At 45.3% G+C, this 14,242-nt stretch overlaps 1 protein-coding gene across 2 annotated transcripts in view; it reads left to right on the top strand.

Annotated features, from left to right (window-relative positions):
• Positions 1-14,242, top strand: part of LOC8028621 — a 115,782-nt gene that overhangs the window by 80,430 nt on the left and 21,110 nt on the right. The window contains exons 4-7 of one of the 2 annotated variants that reach the window (XM_040208336.2): positions 2,935-3,046; positions 5,801-5,920; positions 11,338-11,449; positions 12,723-12,838. In XM_040208336.2, the coding sequence (XP_040064270.1) occupies positions 2,935-3,046; positions 5,801-5,920; positions 11,338-11,449; positions 12,723-12,838 (460 nt within the window). Of the gene's footprint in view, positions 1-2,934; positions 3,047-5,800; positions 5,921-6,836; positions 7,241-11,337; positions 11,450-12,722; positions 12,839-14,242 lie in introns of those variants that run through there. The other variant, XM_040208337.3, reaches the window with a different exon arrangement.

The raw sequence follows: 14,242 nt of genomic DNA, 5'->3' as shown, positions 1-14,242 counted from the left end.
GGTAAAGATTGGGGTTGCATAATCTGCCGCGGCAACGGCCGCTTACGAGGTCTTTCACATATAAAAAAAAAAGGTTTTGGTACAGTGCATTTACTTTTCTTTCGTCAATCATTTGGTACAGACCCTTTTGCTGTTCACAAACATGAACTGCCGCTTGCGTCCCAAGCGACTTCTGGTCACACCGTCTTTGCAAGCCTGTCGAGCTTGCTTATGTCACCAGTGCTAGAAAGCATAAATTCTACGCGGGCAACAATGTGGAAGATTTAACGAGGGCCTTCGGCTTTACAATACTACATCTCGGAGGAGGCAAGTTAGTTTAATTACGAGAATACTCGAAATATTTTAACAGATCTCGCACTCCTTCGCTCTTTTGGCGTTCACCTGGTGAATTGGAGGTTAAACGTTTCGTCTACATTTCAAGCAGCGCTGTTAAAAGAGGACTTTGTTCGTTCTTTTTATAAACCGGAAGTTGGGACGTCAAAGACTGGAGCACCACCCGGTGGCGTTTGCCATAAAAAGGGTCTGTAGTAGAGTAGGCAATCGTCGCGGGTGATACCGCAGCTTCGCTGACCAACCACCTTCACAACGTGGATTGGAGCCTCAACCTTTTTCTCTTGTCCCTAATTTTAGTTGAACAAATTAATTGGCTGTATCCTTTCTGCCTTAGATGTAATTTGAGGAATTCTTGTCAGTGAGGAAGGACGTGTGCACCTGGGCCTGCCACCTTAATACTGTTTTAAGTTAAAAGAGTCGTTTTAAACGAATATCCTACAGTTTAATGAAATAATAAAGCGCATCAGTGATTGTTAATCCAGTAACAAAATAAGCCTTATTTGCAGCGTTGACACAGTTTGTTTTTGCTATATCCATGGCAGCTTTCCATCATTGTGACTAAAAATACAATAAAGTTATGCAGGTAGGAAGGAAAAATAATAAAATGTCTCGTTTATTTCCGATTCCTTGACTTACTCTGCCAGGAAGGTGATCTATATATGCGTGTAAACATTTGCAGTCGGCTAATATGTGCAATCAGTTGTGTGTGTTAATATCATGGATAACATGTCACAGTACACACAAAAAGAAGTCACGTAACCTAAATATTGCACACAGAAAATACGTACCGTACAATTCCGTAAAAAGGCCCACCCAAAATGAAGAGATAAAAGTGAAAAACATGGCTTGGGCTAACTGTGGGAACTCCTCAGCAAAACTTTATATAAAAAAAAAAATGATACTACAAACCACGTGACGCAGGAACTGATACCGCAGATTCGCCATGCGATAAACACGCGGGAATTCGCTACGAACTCCTGCGCCACGAGAAGAAAGGATACCGCGGGTTGCGGATGCGGCAGATTGGCGTTTCACGTTGCGAAGGACCCGCGGAAACCCGCCGAGTACTCGCATCTCAAGGGACCGCATACCGCAGATCGCTGACGCAGCAGATTCAAGTTTTATGCTGCAATAAACACGCGGGAACTCGCTACAAACTCGCATGTCATGGCAGCAAATACCGCAGATGGCGGGCGCAGCTGCATCGCATTTCACGATCGCGCGCCCAGATCGCGGACAAAAACGCGAGAATTCGCTGAACTCGCTTGTCAGATGTACCGCGGTACCGCAGATCGCGCGGTTGATGCTATTTCCGTCGGACATTGCGAGCCGTCCGACGGGAAGGGGGGGAGGAGGAGGGGGGGGGGGAGGAGGAGGAGGAGGAGGAGGGGAGGGTGGGTGGGAGGCAGGCGTTCCGGAATTTTTGCTTTGAAGATATTTAGCCAGAAAAACGGGATGGGCGATCTCTCCGGGGAAGGGCGTCCTTACGGAATTTTACGATACATATACATATATATATATATATATTTTTTTTTTGGGGGGGGGGGGGGGTATTTCTTTTGTGAGATAACGGTTCTATTTAGCCCCTTTAGAAAAGTTTTTGTTTAGTTCAATGTCATGTTTTTGTTTTTCATAAGCTATACAGAAACTTCACTTAAAATCGGCAATTCGCAAGAAATTTAAAGGTAACAATCACTTGACCTCCAGACGTTGTTTGTTGCTCTCGCTATTAAATCCTGCCATTTGATGTGTCTGTTCAGTGGTTCTTCACTGTCTTTTAGAAATGTTGAGAAAGGTGGAGAGCAACAGTGGTGTAAACTTTCCGTTTTCCCCTGGGGGGGGGGGGGGGGGGGGGGGGGGTGGCAGGCTGAGAACCTCTCCGGGGGGAAGGAGGGGGGTGCTTTTCCGCTTGCGCGGAAAACACCCCCTCCCCCCTAGAAGCACGCTGGGATTCCATTTTTCATGTATTTTGTCAATAAAGGCAACATGGGCAATATTTTGTTTACATGCCAGTACTAGAAACTCGTTACATGGCACGTAAACAGCGTCTTGGTAAGGATCATGGCGCAGGCCCAAGGGGGACTCCCCCCCCCCCCCCCCGGATCTCACCAGGAGGGGCATGAGCCCTGATGCTCCCCCGTAGTCTATGCCTATGGATAGCAACATACAACTTTTGAAAGTCAAGAATTTTTTTTCTTTTATTATGTAAGTTTTTGACTTTATATTAGTTTTTGAGTCATGAGAGAGATGGTACGACTCATTACCGGAAATGGTGGAGAACTAATTCCTTTCAAATAAGTGTATTTGTGCTTCTTTGTCAGATAAAGGGGACCTTTGCATTTAGACCAGATCACCTTTTCCCACGCTTGCAGACGTCAAATCCTTTTTTGTGGGTGTCTTTTGCCTGAAACGGGGCCCTGTCTTGGTGAAAATTCGAAACAAACAACAAACACGAGCCAGACTCGCGGTCGGGCTTTCTGGTCTTCTGGTCCGTAGTGGATAAAACTTGTGATTAGTAAAAAGCAAGAAGTCTTAATTAATTTTTACCGGTTTTAACAAACATGTGCACTTCCAATAATAATGTGCGTGCTCTTGCTTCAGGAAAGCCGAGAACTCAAGTTCTGGTTCAAGCCCCATGTGGCTGAGAATGACCGGCGTCACGCTGCCCAGGACTTCTTCAAGGACCTGGTCAGCCCCGGCGACTTTCCCCGAGGTGCATCCACTTTCCCTCTTTCGTTGATTCATGCTGCCTTGCCGGTTTCTTCCAGGCGCACAAGAAGAGGCTCCGTGTGGCGTATCTTCCACTTTTAGAGCGCAGCTCTTAGGCGCCCGTATCCGGCTTGAGCGGCATCGGCGTAACCATGCATTGCATGCAACTCAGATTGCACGCAACCCGCCGGCGTCAGCGTAATTACGCATTGATTGCAACCCATGTTGCATTTAGACCAAGTTGCATGCAACCCCCTAGGTCATGTAACCCCCCCCCCCTTCCCCCCCCCCCCCCCCCCCCCCCCCCCCCGAGGTCACATGACCCCCCTCAGTACCCTCCCCTCCTCCTCCTCCTCAAGAGCTGCGCTCTAATTCGGCGTTACAGGGAGTTGTAAATGGCTTTTATTTTATATTTATTCATTCACTTGTTTCTTTACACGGTCATGAATAGCCAATGTCTTAATATTAATGCACAACAGGTAGATTAGAGATTAGTCAAGAACAGCTTAAATTCTACAAAGTTATTAAAGGGGGCACGAACCCACTTTCTGCGATAGTCCATTTATGGTCATAACTCAATCTACAGGTTCTAAACATCCTAAAAAACCAAACATTACATTCATCTGTGACCAATTTTTTCATTAAAATCGGTATTGAAGATTGATTACTTCGGAACTATAGCAGGCACCATAAAGCACCATCGGATGAGGAGAAGCCCTTCTCCTCGTTTGACGGCGCTCTTTTAATGTCTCTAAGTTTGGACGATCCGATTTACAGAGGAGGCCAAAGCAAATCACAAAATCTTTATGAAATCACTTCAATGGGACGAGCGAGCTCACTAATGCCACTATTGCACGAATGGCAATCCTTTTGATTGGCAGGAGAATATTTTAAAGGTTGTGGTTGTTTTATGCTATAGTGCAGTCTTATAATAATTGAAACAATAATGATAGCACAATGATCTGTTTTCTTAGTATGAAAAATAATATCAAATTATTACAACGGTTCTCATTACTACGAATATTCAAAGTACCAAACATTTGTTCCAGGGCCCATATTATCAATGGGAAGATTGAATTACTGCAAATTTTGATGAATATTTTATATTATTAAATCAATTAAATGCATAAGACATTTGCTTAGTGCTGCATTCCAGCCCTAGAGCTCTTACTTACCACAGTATGCAATGCGCCGTAGCAGTGCTGGGTTTCCGGCACTCTGCCAGCCGTGACAAGGGCTGCCCGACGTGGTAACATGGAATTGTTGGAGAAATGGAAGCTGCAAGCAACAGTGATGATAAAACTGACATGCGTGCAGTGCACATCAACTTGATCATTGTTATTGGGATTCTTGTCACCACGTCTCCCTTCCCATGCTTTTCTCAAAAATTAATTACAATTTTGACGTAGTAGGAGGAATTTTGAAGCTCGCAAAATACAGAATGTTTAGACACATTGGCCACACATTGCGCAAGCATCACCTCTCCTGGAACTGTTTCGCGGGCTGCGCAAACTGTATTCGGCCGTCCCCTACGGAAGAGTAATAGAAGGGCTACTCAACATGTCTGCCTTCGTGTGACTTTTCTTATTGCACATAAAACAGTAAAATGAATGCCATGTAGTAGCACACAGCAGAAGAGACAATAATTGGAACTACATCTCTCTTCTAAGAAAGAGAGGAAAGAGTCCTGGGCTTGTGCCACTCAAATGTGGCATTCTGCAATGGTCCATGGTTGCGCAATGTTACGGTCTCGCTCACCTGTTGTCTTAGAAATTTCTTTCTAGGCTCAGCTTCTCTTTTAATGTCTCTGCCGACGCCAGGCACTTGCAAACTTCATTGGGACTAAACGCAAGTACTGATGCAGTTGACGACTTCCAAAGGAAAGCTGTTTAGAAATGTGGACATACCATTAAAATATTCTGCATACGGCCTGGTTGCAATGAATGCCCACCTGCTACTTTTAAAATGTTTGAAAACTATCAAAGGACGTATCGAATGCCCATCCCAGGCTGCTGAGTCTAACTGATGTGCTCATCCTTGTTGGCTGCCTCTCCAAGCTCCCCAGTGTAAAGCTGTGAAGCCCACCACATTAGTGCCCTTTCTACGTTTTTGCTCTTGGACCTAACAAGTGTTTCAAAGATTATCTCCCAAGTTTGGCTGGGCACTTGCTTGGTATTTCACTTTAATGCTTTCTTTAAGAAAGTGCATTGCGACAAACTTCCAAATTACCGAACAAAACGTTGTGACCTGCTTTAGTTCCTTGTAACATTTTGTTTAGCCTATACTTTTTATTTTGAGAGAACTTGCATGGTGAAAACTATACGGTAAATATAGGCTCGAGCTCTTAGACTCTAGACAAGTGTCAGGACGAAATTCCCGCCTTTGCTGATGCTTTTTAGTTTACTTCTACACAAAGTATTGAAAGTACAAGGCATGCACACCTATGGTAGGAAACATACATATTTAGAACCGAGCCTCAAGTGCAGAGTTGTTCAACTTTCCTTCCGAATGTTTCAGCACAGACCTTCCTTGCGAGCCCCTCTTATAAGACAGCCTTACTTTAGACTGTCAAAATGGAATCTGTAATTTTATTCTCTGGAAATTGGAAGTAATGCATCTTCAGTAGTGGTGTCCTTATGAACAATGATTGGTTTTTGAAGGTCATATAATCACCCGTTTTGCATGCATGACATGATTATCTAAGTGCTGGATGTGGGTAATCTTATATCTCTGTTTTTGCATTTGACTTACCCAACAGATTATGTGGGCTTCATCAAGAAGATAATGAAGCTGATGCAGGTGAAGTACCCCAACATGCGCAAGGTGGAGATTGACATGAAGCAGCTGGAGAACATCTCAGAGCCGCCCACTCGTCCCAGTGAGTGCGCCGTGAACCCCACTCTTGTTCCAGGTTTTTTGGTTGGCTCGGACAAGCATGGGAAGAGTGCACGAGGGCATTGCGGGATGGTCAAATGAAACCGGTTTCTTAATGCATAACACTACAATTTGCTGCGGAGGTTCCCATAGATGATGCATTTTGTGTCGAAATTTCAAAGAATGAGCTAACTGGAGCAGAGGTAAGAAAATAAGCAAGCATTTTTCTCATATTCGTCTGTCTAGCATCCGTCTGAAAACAAGGCTTGTCTAATAGGCTCAACTGCCGACACATGGCTGCAGCAATCCCCTCTCAAAGGCCCTGGCTCAGCGAAACAATCCTTTTTATTAAAGAAAAACAGTACACACTTTCTCAATGTGCGTTGTCAGTGCGTAAGTTTGCCATTTTTACTTATAAAACATTGAATGAACACAAAACCAACAAATGAGGTGCTCATACTTAAAAAACCCCGAAACAGAGGAGAAGGAAGGGACAAACACAAGGAAGTCTCCTTTTGAGACTTTGTTGTGTTTGTCCCTTCATTCTCCCGTCTCTAGGTTTTTTAAGTATGAATGTTCACCAGCTAGTTTGCGCCACTGCTCTTATTTCAGTAAAACAAGGTGGTTTTCCATGTTATTCCAGGCACGCAGATGGCGGCAGCAGTCCTTTGTGGACTGCTGCCGCCATTTGTCGGCTGTTGCTCCAACCAGACATGTGTCGTTAGCAGTTGGACGAGCCTTTTTCTTTTTTTACTTATTATTACTACTTGGGTAAGTTCATTCTTTGAAATCTCGATAATTAAAGTGCCTATGGCATTTCCATACCAAGTCGTAGTATGGTGCGTTGAGAAACCCATTGATGCGGTCCCTTCGAAATGCCGCCCTTGGGCGCACGCCATAGACACACCGACTGCACGTCTGCCCGTCGGGTGATTTCTCTGGTTTCCTTTTTTTCTCTCGCCTTTCGGTGTAGGGGTTAGTCCCTAGTTTGATTGATGGCATGGGTGCATCGATTTAATCTGCACAGTTCTTGCAGGTGAAGAACTCGATGAGCGCTTAGGTCGGGAGTCCGTTCCGGCAATGCCGAAAAAGTGCAGCCCGCCTCCGCCCGATGCCTTCCCCAGAAATTTGACAGTGGAGCCCACTGCAGAACCCGAGAGCACCTGCGTACCTCGTGTAGTTGCCCAACAGGGCATACCTCGGAGGAATAAAAACAAGAAAAAGAAGCACGACTCCAGTCGGCCCAAGTGCATTCAGAGAGGCTATGAAAGCATTCATGGAGAGCTTGTGTACTGGGAACTGTTGGAAGTCATTCCTGGCAAAGGCAAGACAGTAATCATTCTGCAAATGTTAAAAAAAAAAAAAAATCTGTGAACTTATATTTGATCTGTAGCAACAGCCTTAGGGCTAAATGCAGCTGTTGTGGTTAGAATATGACTGACTTCAGGAGTTCTCCCGAATGTACCAGACAAGGTTTTAACTGGTTTAGTGGCTGACCACTTAAAAACTTGCCTGAATGAAGAAAGCATTTAACTGACAGTCATTTTATGCTGCACAGCTGTCAAAGCCTCTATTTCCTCACTTGAGCGACAGGCAGCAACGACTGACAACGACCATCTTCGAGCATGCGCAGCATGCATGCAAAGGTGCCGTCTTGCAAATCTGTTACACTTGTGTGGTGAGCACCAGGGATTCCTGCCAAATTGATACCTTTGTGTGCTTGCCGAATGTGCTTGGGGTTGGTTGGTGGTGGGTGTTGCTGTCTGATGCTCAAATGTGGCTAGTTCTCTATAGAAAACCCTGCTTCGAGTAAGATGTCCATTAAATCATACATTTATCTTACAAGAAAAGTGTCTTCTCATGAAAATCGCCTAGTCCAAGGTTGCTGGGAACCAGGTGAAACTATTTTCAAGGGTCGAATTCACTTTGTGTTTTGCTAGGCTACAATGGGAAAGTGTGATGGCTGCGAGAGAGAGAGCAGTTTTACGATTCAGCCTACCCTGCATAGTGGAGTATTATGTGCAAGTATACGGCGGCACCAACCTGCACTCTCGTGGTGCAGACAAGTGTGCTGTCGAAAATGATGGGGCAAGTTCAGATCGCAATTGCCTAGTGCAGTTACAGCGCTGCTGCCAGCTTCTAGAGGGTGCTCTGTAGGCCCAATTACTCTAATTCGTTTTGACAAAGTGAGCTATTACCAGCCCTCCCCCTTTTAGCTTGCTGCACCTGGGGGTTGCGAACCCGTGGCTGAGAGCACCAATGTTTTTGTTGTGTCTTACCGACTCGTTGCTGAAGATTGCTCAAACATTTGTTGCTGAAAAGGACCATTTTCGGGCACTTTTTCTGGTGGTGTCAGAACAAGCGGTGTGGTTTGCAGCCGACTGTCTGTCTCTGACTCTGGGAAAGCGGCGCGCTCTTCCCCCTGGCTTCGCTCCTGCGCTCAAAGGAACTGGCGTCTTCCGGGCAGACCCAGCGCTCGTGTTTGACGACACAGGTCTCCTCTCGGCATCCCTCGAATGGCCCGTCTGCTCTAGAGTGGCACTAACCCCCTGGGAAGCAAGGTGTCTGCTAGGCAGAGTAGCTGGGAATAGGTGGAGGTGGATGTTATATCCTACTGTTAATAATAAAAACTCTGGCTAGGTGGTGCAAGTTTTGTCACCCGATTTAAAGGGTTGAGCCCAATGCATCCATCCATCCACCTTTTTGGATGCGCAGCAGCGTTAGGGAAGAGCCCGGATAGGTAGGGGAGCCGACGAGGAATTTAAGCAGTCACTCGGACTTGTAAAAATATCCCACTTCATTGCTCTTTCTCCTTGACACTTATTGGCGGCACTAGTTGTTGGAACTACTAGAGGCTGGCTCACACAGTGGTATTTGAGTGCGGTCGAGTGCACCGTGCTAGCTTGCGACAGCTTACGACGATAGAGCATATAAATAGACTGAAGGCTTTGCTGTGGAGTGGAACCTTGTTAATTCAAACCCTCTTAATTCAAACTAACATGCAGGTCCCGTCCTATGAGTTTCTAGTAAGAAAACTCCAGGTGATTCAAACTTTGCATTATTCAAGCAACGTTCCGGTCCCCTTTAGGTTCAAATTAACGAGATTCCACTGTATTTGCGAGATCAAATCTTTGAGAAGTGGTGCATTTGTAATATTGTCAGAATTATTTCAAGTCCATGGTGCAGAGTTTATTTATTTATTTATTTATTTATAATATCCTCAGGGCCACAAGTGGCGTTAGTTCAAGTTCACCTGCATGTACGACAAATCATCATTGTCACTTGTGGTGGCTCTAGGTATTGCTCTCCTTGCACCAGATTACCTAAATGGGGAAAATTGCTGAAATGATTAGAAAACTGAGCCAAGTTGGGGAAAGATGTACTTGGGGCAGACACCTGGGAGGGAGGCTGATCTGAAATACCGTAAAATACCGCGGAAGCACCCACTTTGGTCAAGCGCCTACTATTAACATTTCCCAAACTTGAGAATTCTGCAAATCGTACGTTAAGCGCCTGATTTAACCGGACAAGCGCCCATGTCTAGGTTATCCCAGTTTTCAGTGAAAGTTGGGTGGGTGCTCCTGCGATATTTTACGGTAGTCCAAAGCTACATTGGCATGCCTCCAAGCTTGGCTGCTTTAAATGATACTCCGAAACAAGAGTGCCAAAACACTTGCCCAATGTGCGAAGTGTTTCGGGGGACAGTTGACTGGGGTTTTCGCATCGCAGAAAGCTGAAACTTTATTCGAAGTGATATGACAGAATAGGGTAATTACAGACCTTAGCACTACCTGATCCCAACATTTGAAGTAATTTCAAGAATGTTCCTGTTAAAGGAGATCCATTTTTCACTCGCAGCAAATTTTGTTCCCATTGAAAATTCACTGGAAATTACCTCCAAATTTGCTTTAGGCAGTGTCATCATTTGCAAAGTTTACCCTCAGGGAAAGTTCAACCTTCTGTGCTGCAAGCATCACTTATTCTTTTTTCTGCTTCAAACATTGGGCAAGCAAGTACAGATTAATGTTGCAGTGTGATCTCTTTGACTGGAATGTTTGGTGAGATAGTTTATTTGTTCCTAACACTTGACTGGGGTCATTCCTTCAAGTGGCTGTGCTATGCTCATGCTTTGTATTTGGAATGTGGAAGCTAATTCTGAAGCCTCATTGTGCAGAATGTTCATTGATGGGTGGGGAAAAACTGTGTACCACTGAACTTCTTGAGCCGACGACTCTTTGTCATGATAGAACCATATATGCATGTGCTGCGGAGGGGCCAAGCATGCTATTATGCCCCCTCCCCCGCCCCGATGACTCCGGAGGGGCGAAAATTCGGTAAGGTTCTATTTTTGTTGTGTTGCACAACAAAAATACAACCATACTGAACCCTCTGAAGTCATCGGGGGTCCATAGCATGCTTGGCCCCCTCGATGTGCACGCCTATGGATATAACTTCAAGTCGGTGTTCGTTTCACTCTGGAACTAGACCAACGTGCACCCTAGCAAAGTAAACTCGCTGCTTTGTCACCTGATCTTTTAAAAAGTGGACTAAGAACAGAATATCATTATGTGACATATCATGCTAGTTAAAGTGCAATTCCGTGTCTCTGAATTATGGAGCATAAATTTTTCCCAGTGTTGCGTATACGCAATATTCTAGATATTTGCTCTCACGCTTTGGTTTATATACTTAGGGCAAAACGAAAGTTTTGGACTTCGGAACAGCAGTAACATTATTAATTAGCTCTGGTGACTCTCGTTCTAGTGTGCAAACAATTGTCCTTATTGCATGAGCCACAGCAATTGCTCCTTTTTTTTTTGCACGCAAAATTGAGGGATTGTGCTTGATTGCTTTCAAGAAGCAGTGCCAGTCGTGAGTTTGGAAAGCAGCAGAAAATACTGGACGCACAGAGATGACAAAAATTGCCCCGCTTCGTTTCAGCAACAGCCTATGCACTGGTAACCTGCTCAGGAGATGACGGCATTTCTAATTCCGGCTTCAGAGAGATACCGGCATCATCTTGACATAATATTTTGGCTATGGTCATGTTATATCCTACTACGGCGTTAGTGATTTGGTTCAGTTCATACTTCGAGCAGAGTTGCCCTTTAAATGCCATATTTATAGGAAACATTTGCTAGTTTGTCAGTGCAGAACTTTGACTTTGCTTGTGTTGCACGGTTACAAAAATTACAGCCGAGCTTCGTCAGGCAAATGCCTCGCAGTCTCGCCGGGCACGACTCGTATTGGGAATGTCGACTGCAGGCCGCACATGAGCATGAACTAGTGTGTTCTACCCCGTGATTTGAACACTAACAGTTTGGTCTTGGCACTTGATGTGATTCGCGATTGAAGCTCTGCAAGTCAGTGCATCTCCCTTTGCTGGGCGCCTGGTCCCCTGACGTTTACCGTGCCTTGCAGTGTCCATGGACGACTCAATGGTGGGCTCCAAGACGGAGCTAAGTCAGGAGAAGGTGCTGGAGGTGATCGAGTCAGCCTACCCGAACCCGGTCTCTCTTGGTCAGCTGGCCAAGTGAGTGCGCTCTCCCTTCCGTGTGGCTTGAGTTTGCCCCTCCCATTCTCAAGTTTAGGGTTTCATTCTGCCACCATGCTTTATTGCACCCTATGCGGAGCGCAAGTTTGTCTGCTCTTTGCACAGGGGTTGCGATGATGTCAGTATGCCGAGCTCTTTTTGGCCGATTGAAAAAATAGTGGGTAGACCTAAAGGCATCTTTAGGTCTACACATAGCATTGAGGTCTACCCATTATATTTTAAATCGAAGCCAATCAGAGCTCCATGTCGTTCTGACGTCACCGCAACTCCTGTGCAAGAAGTGGACGACTTGCTCTCCGCATTGTGTTCTAGCTCTATTTGCAAGCCCGTTCAGTTCAATCTTCAAACTTTGGTAACAGAAGGTCTTAAGGTCACCAACACTCTTGTTTACTTCCTCTGGGACACCCATTTAAATCGAGAGTAACATCATATCTTTTTTATGTGCGGTTTTATGTCTTGTGTTGAGTAAGGGCCTTAATAACCCTGAACTCCTTTTCTTTTTCTTATTGTCTTAAATGCATCGGTGCCACATAACCCCAAAAAATTTAATGGGCAAAACATGTTAGACACACCTTTCGAAACACCCATCACCAAGCACCTTCTTTCTTCTGCCTTATTGATAGCATATACAGTAAAACCTCGTTAAACGGGATATAACAAACTAATGGATATAACAAAGCAATCATAATTCCCCTTGCTTGCTAATAGTGGGAAGAAATGGACATTGGCTATAACAAACTAATGGTTATAACGAAATAATTACGACCGCTCCTTCAACTTTGTTATAACGAGGTTTTACTGTATGATGAAAAACTTTAGACGGTTCTGATTTAAACGCATCATATTTTCCCAACTATATGTAGTCAGTATTTGACTAGAAGGGGCAAATGTTCACTGAAAAAAAATTTTTTTCTTCAGATAATATGCACTAGGCACTGACTTTATCCATGTTTTGCTTCTAAAAATGTTAAGTGTGCTTAGCCAGCTGCAGGATTAGAACACCGGGACAAGCCCCTCCCACAAAGCTCTCTGCTCGCCTGATTGGTGGTTTCCTCCTTTCCGCTCACCTCCTTTCCACCTCTCACTCTGCTAAAGTGGAAAGAGGGGAGGGCTTTGTCGGTGGAGCTTGTCCCAATATTCTAAATTCAACAGAATGGATGACTGGGCAAGTTGGTACGTATTCACATTGGAACAGCGCAACTGGACATGGACGTGTACGAGGCACTTGCCCGGGTGGCGTCCTTCCCCGCAGGTCTACCCTGTCGGCGGAGGAGGAGGTGCACTTGCACCTGCGGGAGCTGCTGGCCAAGAACCTCATCAAGGAGATGGATTCAGGGAGCTACACGCGAGTCGTCCAGAACGACACCGGTCAGTTGATACCACTGGGTTCAGGAAGCATCACATGTTAGCACGGGGAGCGGCCGTCTGTGAACTAGTTTGCCAAAAAGCCGTTATTCACCGGGTTTGGCGGGAGTCGATTGCGTGAGGGTGCAACAATGGGCTCGTTTGCTTTACATGCACTAGCTCACATCGGTGCAAAAAAGTGTGGGGCAGTCTACATCCAGTATCTGTCTTAACGTGGGCTGCCTAGTATAGACTCGTTGCTCTGAAACAGGGGACGACGCGACCATATTATTCTGGATCCACCATCTACATGGCGCTGTAACGTTCGATTCTGCATGTGCCATGCTCGATTACAAGCATATCTCAGCATCTGTAGATACGCGATAACAAAACGTATAATAAAAAAAAAAAAAGAAAAAAAGTGCAGCTTGTGGTTACAGCGTCCCATTAAACATTCCTTTAGATTTAATGTTTGTATTGCTTTCTTTCTTAGCTTCCGCGAGCACATGTGTTTCACTTAACGAGGTAGACGTTTTACTTCACGTGATAGCGAAGCTGAAGCTTGCAAAAGCACATTCTCCTGGACAATGCTCGCACGGCATGAGGGCACGCGCTAGACTGACACACTGAAGGCTTGGAGCTCGCTCTTGTAGCCTCTACTACGCTGGCACATATAATGGAACAGAGTACGAAAAAACTGTAGTGGGGAAGCGTAATGACAAACGGTCGAAATGCAAGCCAAAAATATTCCATTTCCTCGCCTGGGAGCGCTGCTCAAAACTTAAGAGCTACGGGCCTATTTCGTGCCCCAGCAGGTTGCCAGTTGCGTGTTTATTTGCTATTCCGCAATGTGCGGCACTTGGGAAAGACAGCATTTCTCCGTTCAACTAATATTTGCTACATATTTGTGGGAGCCCACGTGTGCCTCTAGCATTACATTTTGTGAAAGAATGCAAGAAATAAAAAAAAAAAAACTGAAGAACAGTGGAAATGCGCGGGGGCTTGCCACTAGTGGACTGTAGCAGGCTTGTTTGCAGGCACGCACCGGTCAATATGTAGGTGTAAAGCAGAGAGATCAATGGCTGTTTGAAGGGACCGCATATGTCAATTTTCGAATGTATCGGGCTTAGGTTTTGTAGAGAGGTGGCCGAAGAATGAGCGTTAAAGTTATAAAAGTTTTACTGAAATAACTTACCTGGGTAAAAAAGTTAGAATTGAAAGACTTGAAATCCCTACCTATGGCATCAGTTCGCTGACGAATGGCATCTAACTGGAGCAACAGCCGACAGGTGGAGGCAGCGCTCTCTGCGCTGCGAGGCGGAGGTCAGCGACGAAGGCACAAAGTATTTCATTTTTCAGCATCAGCTTGGCTGATGACACCGCAGTTTTCTTTGGAGGTTGCCCTCGTCATTGAGGCACGTCACCCGC

This window comes from Ixodes scapularis, unplaced genomic scaffold (assembly GCF_016920785.2).
Source record: "Ixodes scapularis isolate PalLabHiFi unplaced genomic scaffold, ASM1692078v2 PGA_scaffold0__279_contigs__length_252992795, whole genome shotgun sequence".
Taxonomy (NCBI): domain Eukaryota; kingdom Metazoa; phylum Arthropoda; class Arachnida; order Ixodida; family Ixodidae; genus Ixodes; species Ixodes scapularis.
The sequence above is the reverse complement of the archived record's forward strand: the minus strand, read 5'-3'. Positions and strand labels throughout refer to the sequence as shown.